This window comes from Parambassis ranga, chromosome 4 (genome assembly GCF_900634625.1).
Source record: "Parambassis ranga chromosome 4, fParRan2.1, whole genome shotgun sequence".
Taxonomy (NCBI): domain Eukaryota; kingdom Metazoa; phylum Chordata; class Actinopteri; family Ambassidae; genus Parambassis; species Parambassis ranga.
In genome coordinates, this window is record NC_041025.1 from 11,820,549 (window position 1) to 11,842,054 (window position 21,506).

At 41.9% G+C, this 21,506-nt stretch overlaps 1 protein-coding gene across 1 annotated transcript in view; it reads right to left on the reverse strand.

Annotated features, from left to right (window-relative positions):
• The window catches only part of agbl4 (AGBL carboxypeptidase 4), a 211,315-nt gene that overhangs the window by 115,305 nt on the left and 74,504 nt on the right, over positions 1-21,506 (reverse strand). Inside the window, exon 4 of the mRNA XM_028403749.1 lies at positions 15,711-15,805. Coding sequence (XP_028259550.1) covers positions 15,711-15,805 — 95 coding nt within the window. The remainder of the gene's footprint in view (positions 1-15,710; positions 15,806-21,506) is intronic.

The window sequence follows — 21,506 nt, forward strand, 5'->3', positions numbered from 1 at the left end:
ATCATATTTTCATTTTATTGTTTATTGTTTTTTACGCCTACTCATCAGTCTACCAGCTAATCCATTTGTTTGTGAAAACTGAGAGAACATGGTTGCCAATAGAAGAGGGATGCTTGACACTACAGGTTTGCAAAGGTTTTATCTTGTAAAAATAATTTAATCTGACAGTGACCTGCTTTTCAAAAGGATCACATAACAAGTGCTATATGCTATATAAGTACTTTTTACAAGTTCAGTTGCTCTTAACCAAACAGCAGGTCTGTGTCCACTTGTCAGCACCCTCTCTCACCTAGAAAGTTCCTGCTTAGTTCCTTTATAGTGTTGGGTCACTAAAGACTGGCTGGACATTCCCACACCTGGCCCTTCATCACCCCCTTCTGTTCTACAGCAGACAGTAGGACGGTAACAACTGCTGGAAAACAGGAACATCCTCTGTTCTCCTCACTGTAATCTGACTGATAAGCCTGAGATATCCCACAGTACTACCGACTCACTCAGCATTTGGGAAACCAGCCCCTGTTCTAAAAATAGCTCAGAAAGGCCCCTAAAATAATGACCCTGGCAGGCTGCTGTAGTGTCTAACGTTGGCAAGACAAACGACATCCATTCCCGCTCTGTGCCTTTAATCAGCCTGTGATAATTAACGCCACACTCCATTGGCCAAACAAATATCTTTGTCAAGGTGCTCGTTGCTGTACAAGTTCTTCTACTGTTCACGTAGACAAGATAACAAGCAGTCTATAATTGCCTTGATTTTGTGTAGTAGAAGCAGTATTATAGACTTTATGTGTCGGCTGTAGCATTTTTCTCCCCCTTTAACACCTTCCCAACAAGTATATAAAATATTTCATCATGTTCAGCTGGTGGGCAGTGGTTGTGGCATCAGACTTTAATAAAGTGAACGACCTTGTGGGACTGCAGAGGGGATAGATTAAGTTTGCCTTCCCTACTGGCAGAAGCAGCCACCTCTGTGGGGTTTCTTATCTGGAGCTTTACTTAATTACCTGCTTTAATTCTAACATTTTCTAAAATGACCCCTCACCACAATGAGACAAGCTGTTTTAATTAAACAAATGAATATGTCGCTTATCGGGCAGGATCAGAGCTCTCGTTTGTCACAGTAACAGTTAAGGATGCTGCTGATGATCACGTTATCTGGGACTTGGCCTGGGTTTCATTGCACACACACAGGCGATGGAGCAGCAGATGCTATCTGGTTACTGTACGTGGCACTGTACAGATATGGAAGATGTAAACACACCCATTAGGTATGGCAGACATGTCCACTTAGTCACACTGTAATCTGATGAGCTTCATAATGTAGCTATGTGTACGTTATTATTGTGGAAAGAGGTTTATAGCCAAAGGCAGGAGAGGCCAGGAGGAGTGTTGAGCAAATAACATGAGGGGAAAAAGGAAAAGTACAACCAACTAAAAATAGTCTTGCAGCTATTCCCAAAGTCACTGAAACTGGCCAGCTTGTTTATGGTAGTTACATAACAATATTTCTGAGTGTACCAAGGGTTCCTGTGCAGCACTGCCTGACCAAATTTAATGGGAGAAGTGTCAGAGAAGCCATTATACCAGCAGGGGCATGCACAGCCCTATTACATATGGCTGCTGGCTGCTAATGTGTATTAGCAGGAGACAGAGGAAGCAAGGTGAAGATAAGTGATTTTGCAGTAGCTGGCTAAGTAGGACAAAGGAGGGAGGGAGTACGTTAGGGAGGGTGACAGAGAAAGGAGATCAGGAATGGAAACAACGAGGACCACAGGAGTCAGAGTGATTTTAGAGTTATTTTTTTTTTGCTGCCTAGATGTGCAAAAAATAGGTTTAAAGCTCAGTTTGAAGTTCTCCATTCCTCAGTGTGAAAACAAAAAAGGGAACTTTGCCAATTCTGAACTGGCGTTAAACCCCTTAAATGTGTGTAAACAAACAATGTTAACTCTCCCTCCATGCAGATTGCTTCAAGGGCTCCCAGTTCATTTGCCAGCACAAGTCTGTGAGATGATCTAAAATGTGTCATCCGCTGGACTCCAGGGGTGCTGTTCAAAACTCTGCATTTCTTCCTGCAGACTTCATAGCCAAACACCTGACTCACTTTTTTCTTTGGTTGCTTATACATGTAGAAGACTGCACACTAGGAAGAAGAGGACACAACAACAAAGAGTTATGTAACAAGAACTTGTGAAGTCGTCGCCAGCGGCAGTCAGGTTTCATTTGTATGAAGATGTACACGCATTTGGAAAGTTAAATAAAAACTGTAGGACATACATGGACAGTGGAGCAGCTGGCTACATACTAAATGAGCCAGAAAAGAAAAAGACACCGTAACAGCCTGTGATCACCAGGAAAACACAACATGAGGTTGCTATTGCAGTTTTGGAAGTAACCACAGGTTTCCCCTCATAAAAAGTGCTTAATGTTATAAGTCCCATGGCCGATCTGGCACAACTGTAACCACATGTATATAATTATCCAAATGGACTGAGCACAGAGTAATGTGTTTGTGTTTTGGTATTATGAGCAGTGTAACTATGAAAATAACACCCAACTTTAATGTCTCTAATTAGCCAAATTAAGGATACCCAGTGCATTATTGTTGTTCAAGTATTTCTCAGTTTCCTTAGACCTTTAACACATGTTTTTTTTCACAGTTCCATTCTTTATTTAGTCTATTTTTATGACAAATTCATCTTTCACCAGCAAGATCACTTTAAGATTGTTAGAGGATGTGCTATGCACATCAACAGCCATCTGTAATGAGCAAAACATTAACTCCCACTGTAAATGCTTGTATCATTATAAATGTTAGTGAGAAATCAAAACAGAACTGCTGGAGCATCTCGAAACAACAACCACTAAAACAAGGTGACCAGTATTTTCTGTTGGTTAATAATTTAGTGAGGATTGAAGGCTGCTCTTGGCAAAAAAAGCATGAGTTTGCTGTGCTTGTGTCTGTCAGAAGCAAAATTCTAAACACAGCACCACCTTTCCCAGCCAAGGAATCCCAGATGTACCGAAATATAGAGGAGCGTGCCTCACTGCCAAACACATTAGCTCTCCTTCTTTATTTAAGCCTTTGTCAAACTATCTGTGGTACTTCACTCACACAGGCGCTCTTTTTAAGGGCTCACTGGCCACGTTGTGCCACTCGACACCAGTTGTGTAAAAGTGTGCTGGTACTAAAGGAGTGAGGAGGCTCCTCAGCTTGGTCTTTGACAGCCCCCTTGAACTCTGCAGCCCAGTGATAAAGTGGCTTGATGAGTGGGCAATCTCTGTATGCCAGCTGCTGGGCTGGCCAGGGGAGCTGGGAAGATGCCAAAGTGAGTGAAGACCCACTTCATACAAACAAAAACACACACACACTCACACAGAGAGAAATGTGAGTGCGAGCTGGTACCAAAATGCGTTTGTGTGCCACAAATGTCAGTATTACACTAACCTGTAACACTAATGACAATCCATGGAGATATTTATGGAGCTGATCAAACACAAATCGGCTAAGTGGTAAGGCTAAGTATCCACAGTTTCCAGCCCATTACCAGAGCAAAGGGACATCAAGTCCTGAAGGAGAATGTGCCTTTTGTGCTAATTCCCTCTGAAATAGTGTGTGTGTGTGTGTGTGTGTGTATTTCAATATTCAAGTCTTAGTCACACATGAAAAAAAAACAATCATTTGAACTCTGACCTTGCCGCTGAATGCATCAAAAACATTTTCATTTATATATTCATTCATTTTTACAGCCGACTGAACAGAATGCATCACTGCCTTTACTCTATAGACTCTCAATCTCTGTTTCTATCTCCAGCTCCTCTACAGGCCTGTGCCCAGCATCCACACGCCAGAGACGGCCGCTGCCAGTAAGCAGCCGTTCAGTCTTTAACATTTCAGCATTTAAGACAATGTCAGCTAAAACTGAATAGAAATCAGACACACACTATTATTGTTCACAGCTCCGTGTTACACAATTCTTCAAATATGTGTCATTCTGGTTCCTGTCCATACGTCGGGATAATGATTGCAGCTGAATGATTTTAAGTTGGTGGTCGGGCAGGATTCTTTACCAAATGCAGAAAGTTTGCTTGGTAACAACTGTTTTAATGCCTGAGCCCATCAGTGACTGAAAACAAAGGTTTGCAGGTCTTACTAGCTTTCTCAGTTCAGATTTTGTAACGTCACATGATACAGGATACACTGTCATTTATGTGTGTGGATTTTTTTTCTCCTGCATTTCAGTCAGGTAATGAATAATAAAACCCATGGGAATTCCTCAGGAACCCTGTGATCATGGGATTTCTGACAAACCTGCCAGTTTACAGCACATGAAGTGGACAAAATGACAAGAAAACTGTTGTGAGAGATGAGAATTGTCTGACAAAGCTACATCTTTACTATGTAAACTACTACAGACTATTATAAATAGTACTTTCAGTTCAAATAGCCCAAGAGTAAACATAAAAATGCTGCATTTCTTCTGTTGTAAGGTAGAAATGGAGCAAAGTTAGATGTTAATGATGGCAGAATTGCTGTACCCGTTGCTCACATTTCTTCGACTTTAAATTTAGTGTTTTGCCGCAGGATTTGATGAACATGTTATCACAGCACTTTCATTTTACCCTGTTAAATCACATATATCAACACCTCATATAAATGAGAGACGTTTCCGTCACACTGTTCCCTCTGCGACCAGTAGGTGAGATTTATGATTGACATCAATCCTGCCTTTGTTCCATGCATATTCAGATGTCATCAACTTCTGGATCTTAGCTAAATTAGAGGTTTGTGTGTTGACATTCATGCCTTTCAAATGGAGCAGGAAGCTTTCTGGCTGATTGCACTGGCATGTCAGCTGATAATTCAGGAAGTAGAATACATATGAGTAGATTGGACGGCATTGTTCCTTAAATGACAAGATCTGTCTTCCTCTCCGCCTCCTTAATTATCTTCCTCGATTATAATTACACGTGTGAAGGGCCAGAGGACAGTCACTGTCTGGAGCTGAATCTGAAGTTAGATTGTTAATGAAGGGTACTATATCCTGTTTCATAATCACAAGCATTCATTATGAGAGCAATGCACAATTTGCAGTGCAGATCGTTCTCTTATTTTGTTTGATTAGCAGGGCTACTGTAAACATTTGCTGCTGTGCTGATGTAGACTGTAAAATGACACAACAATAAGAATCTAAGCAAAACCCCGTACATGCTGCAAAGTTAAGTTTAAAGTAATTGTTCATCAACATCCACAGTGCTATCATTTATAAACAGATGATAACAATATGGACACACTGGAGGCTTTCATTAAGAATAGCAGTGACTAAAAAACAGTAAGTGACCTGAGGGTCCTTAAGCAGCCTTGTAATTCTCTCTTAATGAAGCCGATGAATAAATGATTTGAGGCGCTGTGCATGAGGAGTCTGATCCCCCGTCAGCATGTCTCTGTGGGGTTACCAGAAACCTCAGGGGAGCCCTCCTCCTCCTCTCCACTTCTCCTCCTCCTCCTCTCCATCATCACCTCCATCCTTTAACCTCCACTTTTTTGGCAATATTCCCTTTCATCCTGTCTTCTTTTTCCTCACCCAGCCTTCCACCTCTTCCTCCTCTCTCTACATCCCTCCTCCCCCACTGTCTGTGATCTAATCTCCTCTAAAACATCTTTTCCTGGACTGTGGGAGCTGGCAGATAGTGAAGGCCACTGTCAGACTCTAACTGACTCATCCCGTCATAAACAACTGGTGGGTGTCAGCATGCTGGCGGCCCTCCAGTTGCAGACACGCTCATTTTGACAGGTCATTTTTTTATGATGCTGATTGTTATTTTCCCTGTTATTGTTTTTCTTCCCCGTGACTTTAGATGGGGGGTAAAAGTGCAACTCTCTTAGATCACGCAATTTTACTCTGTAGGCCAGAAAACAAAGATGACAGTAATAAAAAGGAGAACCAATTGCTTTTTCATTTCATTTCCAGTGGGAAATCAGGCTGACAGAGGAATAAAGGAGCTATAATAATAAAGTTTAAGAAAAAGGGCCTATGGCTTTCCGTCCCCTAAGCAAACCACAAGCAGTAGCCACTGTGGACAGTACTAATGCTCAGGGTCAGCCACATAATTACTGGAATCAAGGTAAGATGAGTGGGGAAGTGGGGAAAGAACACTTCAGATCAACCTAAACAGGAATGCCGAGAACCACTGTATGGAAAACTGTGTTGTAAATAGGTGAAACAACCCTTTTCTTACCTTTAACAAGATCTCTCTCCTTCACTTTCCATTTTTTAAGCTTTACGCAAAAGATAACATAACAAATCCTTTTATTAAAAAAATTATTAAATTAACACACAAGAGTAGATCCCTCTGTAGGCCCAAACACAAAACAACATTGAAGAACCACTGCTGACACAGGTTGACTGTGTCTGTGTCTGGACCAAAAGTTGTGCTTATGAACACAGCAGAGCATACTTTAAAACCAACAAAGAGAAATAAACACCTATGAAGGACAAAATAACTCTGCAGACCAAACTATGAGATTAAGCTGAAAAGTTCTCTGTGAATGTTCTCTTCACAGTTCAGATCCTTTTGTTTCTCTTCTTACTGATGGCACTGATTTGCTAAGCTATACAGACAATCAGTGGTTACTCTCACCAGCAGTCTGTACCACATCCTCAATTGACCAAAAGAAGCCCATACAGGGGTATGACACACCACTAAAAATAGGGTGACAGATGCACAACGATGGCCTGATGTTGGCTGTTAGGCTGACCATCAGCATGTTGTTTCACAGCCTTAAAGTATCAGGGTATAAACTGCTCTCAAAAGCTGAGGTTAGTAGTTAACATAATTCTACTTAACCAGAGTGTTATTTTAACAGTGCATCATTCTATGCTGGGGCATTGTTATATTGCTCATTACAGTGGCACATAGTGCAGCTATCTCCACATGAACATCTGAGTTAATGGGCCACAATAAAGACACCACTGTCTTCATTTTATGGCTCAGTTTTCTAATGGCCTACTTGGCTTTCTTGCCTGTTGTCTCAAAGGAGTCATACAGGTCTCTTTAAGACTTCCAATATTCTCGGCACACTCTTTCCTCTTGGCTGACGTCTCTCTCTATCCATTTTCCCACTCTTCCTCATTCCTATTTCCCTCCCTCCATTCCTAACAGCTACAGGCAGCATGCAGTAGCCCAGGGCCTTTTCCTGTGCCTTTAGTTTCATTAGCGGGCCCCAGATGCTTTGCTGCTTACAAAATTATGAAGGGCCAAAGCCAACCGCCTCCAGATGGGACCCATCTATATTCAGATGAGCTGTTTCCTCACATTCAGAGCAATCCCACCCTGATGTCCTACAGTGTTGTCAACAAACTTGCTGACAAACACAAACACAGGCGAGTACAAACAGATGCACACATTCACAGAGGCAGCCATGTGCACATGTTGTGCGCACACACCCCGGGCCACACAGGCAAAAAAACGCACACACACACATACACACACCCTGCTTGGCTGGGTGGCATAAAAAAACAAAACAATGTCTTTGCTGGTTTACTGCATTGTACTGTCAGCTTAAGCATTTATCCTGCATTGTGAAGTAGACACAGATGCAGGGGGACTTTTTTAATGGCCATTTTAAGAATAAATGGAGAGACAACTTGAAGAATCACCACAGCCATCCGAACATCTCAAAGGCTACAGCTATTTTGGTGATAAAATATAAGATATTTTTTTAGTTCTGTATGTTTGTTCAGGCTCTGCTCTATAAATATACTGTATTAATAATAAGAGGACTGCAATCTGTAGGAGCAATAAGTCTTATATAGGGTACATACAGTATGGCACATGGACAATTGACAACAGGCTTACATGTTAAAAGACCAAGAATAAATCATTATTCTATCAACTTGTCAGCTCTCCTCCTTTCATGTTTTGTTCTTGTAACTTTAACTCTGCTGCAGTAATTAAATCACAGTCCTGCGTTTTGAGACAGTCCAATCCCTCGAACTTCACACTCCATTTCACCGCTCACATCTCTGACATCCAGACACATTTGAGCAGCACACAGAGGAGCCCAATTTCAATAAAATCATACAAGCAACACATCCTTGAAACTGTCTTGACAAGAAAACCACACACACACACAGAGTGGAAGCATAGATTTAAATGTGTGGACAAAGCAATAGAGGGAGAGGCTCAGATGACAGCTAGCTAAGACAAAGGGTTGCCTGAGAGCTAATGGAGGTTGCATGTGTCTGTGTGTTTGCTCATACTGACATGTATCCACAGAAGAGCAGAATAAGAAAGTTGAACAGGAATCCATTTTCAAAAGGGAGAGGAGTCAGTTTTAGTGAGCATTTCCTGCCACAGATACAGGCTGTGCTGAAGCAGCTGTGAAAGTGGAACCGGCTCCACACCACTGTTGACTTAGCAGAGCCATTTGAATTCATTACAGTGCCTGCCGCACACTCACAGACAGAGAGAGATCCCCGTCTTAGGCAGAATGCAGATACCAACCAGTCCTACAGAGTGTCCTAATACGTCCCATAAACACCTGACAGCATGGCTTTGTGGAATTGCTGAGATACCTGTAATCCTTTAGTTGGAGTCAGGGGGTCAATGTGCCATCATGCTGAGCACACTCAATAAGCTCCAAACAGCCTATAGCCAAGCATCAACACCCAAAACATCCCACAGCATTCTGCACGGCATGCAGACTTGGCTGTTATATATGCAATGTAAATCCAGCATGGATCTAAGGAGCCTTGTGCATGTATATAAAAATACTTTGGGACAAGCTGTTGAGGAATTTGTCTTGTGTCACAGCGGGCTTACTACGACAAAACATTTTGCAGCGTTCACGAGATCGGACTTCCTGAACAAAGCGGGGGGGTGAAGGTGAGGTCTTCTGCCTACAAAACTAAAAGCAGCAGTGACTTACAGTACGGTAATCAGGGGACTGTTGGCTACAGAAAAACTGCAACGCCTCACCTAGTTCATTATAAGATGACACAACCAATTTGTACCTCTGCCTACTGCAATCTACCAAATCTCCCCTGACAAAAGCATTTAGATTAGAGCGCTTTCAGGGAGGGCTGCACTGACATGCGTACCCAGCCTGTAAAAGGGGAAATGAAGTGCCTTTTTAATTCTCCTCCAGGCAAACATAAAACTGTCCAGGTAAGTCATTTTGTGGGTTGAATGGAGAGTCAGAGGCAAGTAGCCTCTCTGCCTCACACACTTTCTCCTGCATATTGTGCACACCCAACAGACGCACAAACTGTCACACACATCCTTATCCTCCTACAAAAGATTATTAATCTATTTGCTACATTTTGTCCCATTATTTCTACCACATAATCCTCTTTCACAACCTTTGGCAGCATACTAATGAGTTTCTGTGAACAAGGAAGCTGCATGTGCTGTTGATTGTTCTGATTGGATCTTGTCCCTCTCTCTCTCTCGCTCTCTCTCTCATCCCCTCCCTCTCTCTCTGGTTTATCCTACCCACAAGAATAAAAGTCTCCTAGATGGATTGGAAAAGTGGGAAATGGAGAGAGGTTACTAATACAACTGAGCTTGGTGATGATCAGTTTCCTTTCTCAAGTCTTTCGGTGTGATGTGGAAAGTATAATAAATTGACATTTTTGTCACCAAACCCTGTAGCAGGTATTCTCCTGTTTCAAATATTAACACAGATTCAAACATCCCTCATTTCCTTTCAGTGTATGAGTCGGTGGCAGATAATTACGTGCATGTATGTGTGGACTCTCACTTACTTCTGTTCTTGGTTTTTATTAAAAGATTTTGTCCATCTCCCTTATCGCAGACAGTGTTGACAGAGAGGGAACATCATATATCACATTTTTTTTTAATCAAAGAATCTTATATGAAAACCAAAGGACTGTCAAATGATTGCTACAGTTCCCCTCTCCAAAAGGAAGTTGAGCAGCCACAGAATGTAGCCTCTATTTTATATTAAACACAGAGGCAACCCACACTGAGATAGAGGCCACAAGTATAGTATATGTAATAAAAAAATATGTTCCAGCAGAACATTGCAGTAAAGCCATGAAATTGAGAAACATGTGAAGCAGTAAAGCTCCGCTTCTCTCCAGAGGACGGCGAGGTATGTGCAAATCCATCGCTCATTTCTAAGCATGGAGGGAAAACAAAGAGACAAAACACCTATAAAGATGAAAAGTTATCAGCTGGAGAGAGAATGCACTTATTATAATACATTGTGCTTTCAATACAAAAACAGCAAATCAGGCATTGTAACATGACACACACTTGTGTTGTTTAGTTGGGATTTGTCTTGTTATATCATATATATGGGGAGTTGTTACTATTTCCTCTGTGTGTTACTTTATGCATGTGTGTCTATGTAACTCTGGTAATAGGAGATGGTGGTAAAGGCCAGGTTGAGGGCCACGAGTGATTCCAAACAGCAAACCGGGGGTCACTTGATGTTTTTATGAAGCGAGTCTGTTTGGAAATCAACTGTTAGTCTCGGTTTTATTGCTCAAATTACCCGAGCCGGTCCTTGTCCTGTTTGCCCTTAATTAACAAGCGTTCAATTCCCCTATTAATTAGTGCAAGCTATTAGCTATTTTACATCACTCTTCATTTGTCGACAATTAAAAGGTCTATTATTAAAAGGCATGGCACATGGTTAATTGTGCAAGTGGCTCAGTGGCGAGGAGGGAGGAGTAGTTGAAAGAGGGGAGTGTGGACTCGCTGAACGTAAGGAGGAGTCAGCAAGGTCTGCTACAGTTGTGACACAACCTTTGCAGTCTGTCTGCCGTCAATTTGCTGCCTGACACTCTGTCCTCAAGAGAGAGACCATCTCCCTCACTACTACCACACACTCGCTGTGTTCTGGCCCAAATGGCCCAGCTCAGCACTGCGGCAGTTAGAGGAAGGGGAGCGTGTGTGGTACTGGTTGAGAGGGTTCTTCAGGAGGTTGGCATCTGCAATTTCTTTCATACTGAAGGCCAGAACATTTGAGCCTTTTCCAAATCACAGTCATAGTAATTCTACAATATAAAATATGCTGTTTACAAAGCTTGGTGTATGTAAAGGAGTCTGGGCCATAATTAGAACTAAGGCTGGGCAAGATCACAAGAAATATGAACACAATATTTTAATATTGATTAACACTGATTTTTATCACAGTATGTAATGTAATATGATACCACCTGTCTCTCTCCTCACACACAGAGACATTATGTCCTGTAGGAAACTGTGCTTGTCATTTTGTAGCTCCTTTTTTGTTTGTTGTTTGATTAAACAAGACGATGCATACTGTATATATAGGTATTAGATTTTTAATGGCTGGCCGGAGACAACTTTATATGAAGATGTATTTGAAAAATGTTTGTTAATCCATATCTGCATATTGTCTAAGTTATATTTTTTTGTCAAAAGTTGTCAAATCTGCACTCTCTAAGAGCCAAAAATTAAAACAAACAATTATTAACAACAAAGCTAAAGTGGAAGGACAACACTACAAAAACCAAATAGAAAACAGAATAGGTATGACTGAAACAAGCCTGATGTAAGAGAACTAAAGGAACAAGAAAAAAAAACACACAAGGGCAAATAGGCAGGAGGTACGACTTCAGAAGATAACCGTGCACAGACAGCCAAAGGTGAGCAAGGAGGGACACATGGAGCAGCGTAGGTATCCTTTCTTTGTCCCTCACCCTGCCTCACCTCTTCTCACATGACTTAACAGGTGGCAAGGGAAGCAAGCGGGACGGCACATTACTGATTGACAGGACAATTACTGCTAACATGCACCCCGATGGAGAGGCATCTCCAAATAGAATTTCACTTTGCTGTTGCATCACACACGTACAGAAAGGAATTTGGTAGAAAAGCAAAATTGTACTGACTGAATCTACAACTGACTGACTGACTGACTGACTGACTGTCTGTCTTTCTGTCGGACTAGGAGCTGAGCACAACTGCTAGAAATGCCTCCTGTACAGAAAAAGGGAAGAAAAAGCATTTACCCTTGATCAAGGTTGGCCGATTCTAACTTTAGAGGCAATGTTTGGCAACCCATTTCCTCTGACTCTGACTGTTCATCTGTTAGCTCAGTTAGAGGTGTAGCTATTTTTATCCCACACACCTACTGACTGACAAAGAAGTGGAAAGTTAATTAAAAGAGACATCGCACATCATAACATATTTAACGCATCGTACATAAGTTTAACAAGTCAGAAATGATGTGGAGACATGGGTTTCAGAGAGATTGTGAGATTAAATTAGCAATAATGTCAGAAATATGGATGAATTTTTTTTTTGAGATGGAATATCAGCGAGGAGATTAACTGTAAAATCACTTAATTGCTTCATTTTGCACTTATTTGATTCATGTTAAAGCAGATTTATTGCAATCATACTGTAACAAAGTAAAACAATCATCCATATTAATGAACAACGAGTTAAAGTCATTCCTGAAGCACTAACACCAAACCAAACTTTCTGTTTTCAAGTATGTATGTTCATTGTAAACTCTGAGGAGTGCACTGGACACTGGAAGATGTCACACTGGGCTTTTAAACCTGATATAGATGTTTTCTCACACTTTTTTCAGTTTTCAGGAAAGAATGTATGATATGTACATTAAGATTGGAAATCTCCACATTAAAAAGCTAGTTGCAGCCCTACTGTAATGTTGAAGAAAACACACATTAAATATGCCCTTTCTCCTCCACATGAGGCATCTGCTGGTTGATGCAGCCAGTCTCGTGCAACCATCCTGGCCATTACCACACCCCATGGCATTCCGGCCTCCAACAGCTGCATTACAGCACGCTCTCTGACTTTCTAATTAGCTATCTTGCAAAATAAGGATGCTGAGCAATTCTTTGCTCTAGCAGCCTAACAACTACCAGACTGCAGGGAGTGCGACTGGCACCTAGTGTCACCAAGGGGGCTGTTGTGTTCGACAGACTACTACAAGGAAATATGGTTGACTCTTTCTCCCTGACTCATAAAGGCTTGCACTTTTTCACTTTGAACTTTAAGTCAATTCCCAAATTCAGGAGCCAGCTGAGTCACCTGAGTAATGAATATGAAACCAGCGTTCTCTCTTTTTCTTTAGTAGGTTCTATATTACACATACTTAGCTACGTGTTTTAAATGTAAAGAAAATTAACACCTTGCAGTTGCATATCACCACCAACCAGTCTGGTAGTTGGCCATGTTAAAATGGCCGACTACAACCAGAGACAGAAACATTGGTTTAGGATTGACTCATTTAAATTATCTTATGGCTTAAAGTTCTTGAGATTTAGAATGACTTCTCAGATCGCAGTGTCCAGCTTCCCACTACTTTGGTCACTTATTTGAGTTAATCAGTCAGCACTGCCAAGATGGTAAGGCCTAAGCTCCCAAACTGAGCAACAAACCTGATCTTTGAACCCTATGGGAGATTTTCACCTACAGTCTATACCCAAAACATGTTTTGTGATCGTGTTCATGTCTCCAACCACAGCTGTCATTGTCACATACATATAAATACACAACAAAATACAATCCAAGATATATAATGCACAGCACTCCTTAGGGGGCCTGAAAAGCCTATCGGTCTCAGATTTCACAAAGCAAGATTTTTTTCCCTTTCTGCATAATCTTTATTCATCAAGCATGTAACCTGTATCTGTGTGTGATATGTAAGTGATACGATCCAGTGAATCCAGGCTCTGATGTCTCGTGCCTAGAGGAGCCATGGAGTGAGTGTTAGACGTATAAAGGCAAGGAGTAAAGACAGATCCTTCCAACTGTAGCAGCAAACGTCCTGCTGGACTGTAATCTGCCAGTTGTCTCTCTCTGAGATGCCCGGCTTAGCCGAGGCCAGCCGAGCCCTGCAGCCCCCAGCACCAAAAGATGCTGGGGCCCCAGGACATAAGGCACCTGCACGGGGAGATAAAGGCTTCAACTCCTGAGCTAATACTGACGATTCTTTTGATAAATACAGACATGGGGTGGTGGGCGGCAGGGAGTTGGGCGGCAATCTTTTCCTGCTCACTCTCTCTCCCTCTCGTTCTCTCTTCCCTGTCTACCTGTCTCGGTAATCTCTTTCTTGTACTTTGTGTTTTTCTTCCTCTATCCTTTCTGTCTGTTTCTGCTAGTCTCTCTCGCTCACTCTCTCTCTCCCTCACTTTCTATCTGTCTCAGCTCGTACCTTCTTCATCCTGTCCTGTCCGAGTTTGGATCAGACAGGCGAAGCTCTCCATGCTCTGCCTTTTTATTTATTCCATATCTGTAGCTGTCAAAAAGAAGATTGCTACTTTAGGAGCTGTCTGTGCTTTGTTGTGCTCATGGAAAGTCAAATAGAGGAGGTTGTGTTAAAAGCATCTTGACCACTTTGTGGGGACACAAACAATGTCAACTGTGGTCTTGGAAGCTTCAGACATTTGAAAATGGCTCTGCAAGTGCAGGAGACATGATGCCTCTTAGAAAGCACAGCACTGAGAGGAGCGGTTAAAACAGAATTAACCCAAGGAGGTAAATGGAGACCTTAGCAATGATACCTTCGTTTGTGCCTGTCACTTAAACACCTATTTATGAGAGCTTATTGGAACATAAATATGGCCAGGCTTGCATGATGAGTGTATTAGGGCAAGCTTTGGGAACTAAATGATACAACAAGGCTTCTACACAGATTAATATTTGAAATGATGTTGCATACAAATTCAAGATGATGCACAAGGTAGTGTTTGTTCTTAAATAACAGGTAAAGTCTGCTTTGAACTCTTGTCACATATAAAAACCACATATACCTTTGCATTACACTGTCTGCACAGTGATGTATCTGACAGTATAACTACACTAACAAGTGAAAGAACACCAAATGTAAGTGCTTGCTACCTTCACTGAAATAGTTGGCAGGACGAAACATGAGGAGAGGCTGTGGGACATGAAAAAGCCATGCCAGAGTTGTTGAAACTACACCACATGGAATCAAAACACATAGAGCAAGGAGGTCGAGCTAAGCTGCGTGTTGCACTGTGCTGTATTATAGACAGCAGTTCATCTCTTCTGTCCACGGTGTTGTGCCCATTGTCTCTTCCCATTAGCCCACGACTGGCATGCTACACTACGGTCTGTGCGGGCACTAGGCTAGCAGACGCACACAGCTCAGGATGGCAGATGCCTGGCGTTTCTGCGGATGCCCTCCATCAACTGATGACAGATGTCAGGGCTCCTCTTGGACGGCAACACTTCATCACGCTACCCTGTTCCTCGCCCCACTGGATGCACCATCCTGCTTGGCAGACGCCGTGCCCTACCCCACTGCACCAGACCCATTCTCTCCTGCCACACCTATTCATTCATTCACACACACACACACACACACACACATCTCTGCATCCATCAGTCAAGCGTTATTACATCAGACAGCCATCATACTGGCAACCAATGGATCACATGCTAATGCACCCAGACGCATCCACTCTGGAAATTTAAAGTATCAGTCTTTAGAGAGAGAGAGAGAGAGAGAGAGAATGTGTGTGTGTGTGTGTGTGTGTGTGTGTGTGTGTGTGTGTGTGTGTGTGTGTGTGTGTGTGTGTGTGTTACAATGTTTAGCAAAGAGAAAAGGTATTTCATAGTTGCAGAGAGTCCATCTGTTATTCTAGTAACCTCTTAAACAGAAAGCTCTCACAGTTTCTATAGAACTGGTCCAAAGGTTGGTGTACACTTACCACTTTGGCCTGCTGGTAGACTTCACGACAGGAGACATGCCATCTCTGTAGAGGCTCTTGGTCTTGGAGAAGTTGACCACGTTGAAAATGACTCTCTGAAATACAAAAAAAAAAAGATGAAGCTATTAAACATTAAAACCTGGTGGACGTTAAGATGATTAGTAACACTATGGAGGAACCTGTAATGTAATTCTATAATGTAATTTTTAATCTGCCTCATGTTACATGAAAGAGCCAGAAAATTAGAATTCCAAAGCTCCATAAGAAATTCAAATAGGGCTTGTCTCTACCACCAAGACCCCATGTTGTGGTAACAAAGTTCCCTGATAAAGGCAGTAGCTCTGAGGAGTGCCAGCATTTAATCTGGGAGGACATTACAGTCCTCCCCATAGGGAAGCTGCCTGGCCCCAAACATTAAGCTTTGCCTAGAGCGCAGAGGACTGCCATGTTGTCTGGGTTTCCACCTCCTCTGGTCTAAGGACTTTCTTTAGCCAGAATATTGTGGACGGCACCGCGTTCCTTCCTCCCACCTCGGGTATGATTAGGATCAGGACGAGTGGGAAAATGTGAAGAGAGAAATGAATCAATATATTTTTTTTAAAGTCAAATGAATGGCAATGGTAATACTGCGGTGAGGTAAATGAATCCTATTGATGGGGCATATCAAATTACCAACTAAGTCCAGGTGGTGGAAGTTAACTGGGTGCTACTGAAATCCTATTACAGACTCCCCACCCTGCTCTCCCTCCTTTTCTTTCTCCTCTCCCTCCCCCCTCATCCATTTCTCCCTTTTTCTCCTGCCTAGCATCAGAGGAATGGGGATTGCGGATTGTGGCAGGCTGATTCAGACTTAGGTAAAATGACATCTAACTGATGTTGAGACTGGCAGCAGGCTCCTGTAGCAGGGAGATAAGACCATTGCTGCTGGCATTTCAATTACACTTTACTGCCCCGCACATCTGTTGCGAGAGCTACTTTTCAGCCTTTTCCCCTCAGGCAAATACAGCCTTACTCTGACTCCACTGGCTTTCTTTGACTGCACAGCCTCTTTCCTCATTCTTTATCCACAACAAATTCAGATTGTCTTCCTCCTTAGATTCACTCTATCCTCTGTTTGTAATCTATTTGTTCGGCCTGTTTAACTCAGAGCGAGCTAAGACTGGACAGATGACAGAGACACCAGTGAGAGGAAGAAAAAGGAGGCTGAAACACAGCTGCAAAACAAGGGTGAGAGACAGTCAAGCAGAGAAAAGGGAGGCACAGCGAGGTAGAGACATAACTTCACACAGATGCAAAAGACACAGACTGATAATTGCTCATAAGAGATAAATAGGAGGAGGGAGAAAATACCTCAGTGAAGAAAGGGAGATAAAGTGAGCTCCCCTGACTGTATGGACAGATGTAGATGACACAAACAGGTGGACTGGTAGGCAGGAAAGGCACACAGAAGTCTCATTCTCCTACTCTTAGTTTTACAAACAGAAATAAAAAGAATCTCTTTGTCTTGTGACCAAACATCGAACCAGAAAGTCAGCCTTTTAATCTGCACAAGACCATAAAACTTTGAGAGGCTTAAAAGCAACGTGAGAAAGCCTCGGAACATTTACTAACAAGTGTTACACTTGTGTGGGTGCACCAGACAAGCTCGAGGAGATGTCTAACACCACTTTCAAGTTACAAGACAGAAAAGTTGTATTATTCCTTTTGAGCAGAATCTGTATTTAAATCTGGAAGAGCAGCAAAACAAACAACATAATGAAAACCAGGCAGCGATCTTTCATCAGTTAGAGTATATAAAAGTTTACAACACATCAGAAGCATTTAGATGGTAGTCCAATGGTAGAAAATGAGCATATGGGTAGAATGTTTATTGCCAGGTGTAAATTCAGAGGCTCTAAACAAATCTTACATCACTGCAATTTCGGGTATTCATTTCTGCATGAAATTGTGTTTGCATTTTCTTTCCTTATCACACGTGCAAGCACAAAGATCATGTTCTTTATTTGGTTGAAGACTCTCAGTATGTATCAGCGATACATTATATTTGTTTTTCATCTCTCATGCTAGTTTACACTTTAGTCCCTATTTTGGATAAAATGGACAGAATAACAACTTGTAGTGGGTCAGACTGATGATGACGCAGGATTCTTACCAATAAAAGTCACAGACTTGCCTACTGCTCAAAAAGGTCCATCCCATTCAACCTTACAGTGCCATGGTGAAGGCAGGAAAGATATGTGAGGAAGTCTCAATTAACACCAGTGAATAGATAGGTGGATATCACATGTTATGTATATCAAAAGGAAAGAAAATAAAACAAATACTGCTTCTTTAACACTTCTCAATTAACACTGCATGTAAAAAAATGAAAAATAGAGGGAAAAATTCCGACATGACAAATGACCTTAAATCTCTCACTCTCTCTCACACACACCCATATTTACACACACACACATGCCAAACACAAAATTTCACAGCATTAGAATCAAACAAAGTGCTGCAGGGCCAATTCTCCAGATCGTTAAAACTTACGCACAACCGCGACCAATTTAGAGCTGCCACGTGTGTGTGTGTTCGTGTGTGTCTGCACATGTGTGCTACTCTGGAAGATTTAATTAGGCTGGGAGCAGTTAGAAGAGATTAACATCCATGCTGTCTGAGCTGTCATGTCGACGGAGCGTGTCAAAACCCTGCACCGTCCCCATCACTGATGAATGGCACACTGGAACAGGTGTCTCTGTGGTGTCACAATAACAGACACACACACACTAATGCTGCACAGACACTATACAAATGATGCCACTGACTGTAAGAATCATGGTAACATTTCTGCAATTGCCAGATCTAAATGAGATGTTGTCATGAGCAGAAATATTTACAAACTTAAAGGCAGTTTGTCTATATTAGACAAGTTAAACCTCCTTCGGCTGATACAATCTTACAGCATGCAGAACTTAAATGAACCTTAATGGTGCAATAAGCAAGATTTTCACTCTCTCACAGCAGCAAATGACTATAATGTATCTGCAGGGACTTAATGAGGTAGTTGATCAAAACCAATGATTCAAGAAAGGCTTCATTGCAAACCCAAAAAAAAAAAATCAGTTTGGCCCTTGGAACTTATGATACTGAGCACTGGGTCACAGGAGTGTGTGAGCTGTACATCTGTTTTAAAAGAAGATCAGACAGTTCATTTAAAATGTTTTAGTGACAGTTAAAACCTCTCATTTCTGACTTTAAACAGACTTGCCAGCCAGCCAGCCAGCGACAGGGCTTGGCACTAAAATAACCTTGCTGGAGCCGCCTTGGGATAGGATTGCATTTAGGACAAAACACTGTCCTTTGATCTCCATCGATCCGGTGTGTGGCCAGATAGCGTTGCTTCCTGGAAGAAGTACGGATAAATTATTTAAGGAACCATTCTAAATGTGTAGACCAAGATCTCTACTGAGAGAATGAGAACTTTGTCCTTTAGGCAGTGATGGCCGGGGAGTGACAACACGACCACATGGTGAACACGATCTAAAACCACAGCAGTTACATACTGGTAGGTTTATGAACTTTAAAGAAGGCATCATAAACATAATTATGTAACTAAACATTTATATTTACAATATAAAGATCATCAAGCTAAATTAATCTATATGTGCAAGTGAAAAATGAGAGGGTCTGTGCATGATGATTGGTCTATGTGCAGAACTGAAACTACTCTCACTCTTTATCACTATTATTGTGCAACACTGCACATAAAATGTTGCCCACTGTTTAAAACACACAAACAGTACCTCACAGCTAGGACAACAGTGGTTATCAGGTGAAGTTACTGTGATTATCACCCAACTGTGGTTCACTGTGACTTTATCACAGCATAACACAAGCGAGCAGATCTGTGAGCCCTGTCCATAGCCATCACAGATAGAAGGGCTGATAGCTGCTGGCAGCTATGCCTGTTCCTCTCTTGTTGTCTTTGATCAGTCTGATCACTGACGCACAGCGTTCCAGCTACCCCACAGTACGAGGGGAACTACCTGACACCGCCGGGAGCACAATATAACACAACCCAAAGATACATGTACAGAAAGACAAATATAAAATACTGTATAGCGCACAATCTTACTCTATATCAACCAGAATGCTGTGCTCACAATCTAAAGCAACATAACATCAAATGTGTTCAACTCTAGAACAACTGTTGTCCTTAATTAATCGCCATAATAAACTGCCACTATCAAAGAAGTGCTCTTTTGAATATAGCACGCAATGGACACATCCTCATTACAGACCGGCATTTTACGGCACATACTGCAGATCAAAGGATAGAAATCCTGCTGGGGTATAATAAATTATGTTGAACTGCTGTTCACCTGAGCTACGTTGTTAAAGCAATGAGATGTTTGCAAGTGCACATTTAACTAAGGTCTGTATGTCAAATAACTAAGTAAGCAGCTGGCAATTAAATGTGAAACCAATATCCAATCAATTACTTTGAGTAACTGTGAAACTATATCAGATAAATACTGCATAAATGGTAAAGACGAGGTAGAAGCAGAAAAGCGTGGTCCAAGCATGTGGTGCCACAGTGGTAAATGATGCTGTATCTTACAGCTGTTCTAATGTACTCACATTGTATGCAAGATACATGAATGGCATGACATTGCATTCTACTGACAGATGTCACTTCCTGGAAGGTACCATTTAAAACTGATATGTTATTGGCAGACATCAATCCTTGGCAGCTGTCACTTCATTAAATGCCTTTGTGCCATCTATGCTACAGAGCTATAGCCATAGATAGGCACAAGCTGGAATAGTTCAGCATGACTTGACTTTTATGTACCCCCCCCCCCCATCAGTTACATGACATATTAAAATGACAGCCTATGCAAACAGGTCAGACTAACAAATATCCCGTACACAAACATTATAAGCTATAACTATTTATGTCAGCCGTGCTGTCATACTGAAATATTACTGTTCATGTTTGTTGGGCAAGGTGCACCTATTGTGTTTTTTAGCTATTATTTTAACACTACCCCAGATTCCACCACCATGAGTAGGCTGTTGTTAGAACTAAGACAAGTCTGGGCTAAAGTTATGAAACAAAACCAAAGTTATAGGAAGAAAATATTAGGAACAGAAAAACCATTCGCCTTCATAACATGCTGCTTTCTCAGAAAAACTCCAAACATTTTCATGACTCATGACTCCACAGGGTCGCAGCGTGGTGAAGTCCTGTTCAAGCAGGGCAGCTCAGCTGTGGCTAAGCTCCTGTAAAGCCTGGTGGCAGTGTGGAAGGTTACCAGGCTGCTGCTCAGAGTATGGCAGTGGGACAGTTTGAGCAGCTATGGGACACAATGCAAGAGGTTGTGGTCTCATATGTGTAGCATTTGAATGTGTGTGCATGTGTGTGTGTGTACATCAGGGATAAAGGGGACAAGCATGACTCCTTTGGGAGCCCATACATGACCTCGAGTAGGTCTGCTATACATAACTTGACAGAATGTTCACAAAGTTGCATGCTGACAATGTCACCCAGTACAACAACATGTCAGTAATGTCACTTACACAAGGACCTTCCAGACAAACACACACGCACACACTTGCTCTCTTATACCATGGTACCTTCTCTTTTTTTTTCCACAGTGTGATGTTGTTGCTGACAGTTTAAGTCCCCAATGACCAATGTCAACTCAAGGTGCTGACACAAGGAAGAGGAGGAATGGACCCTTTAAACACATTACAGGTACACAAACACACACAGAGGAGACTCTTCTTCCCACACATACACACACATAT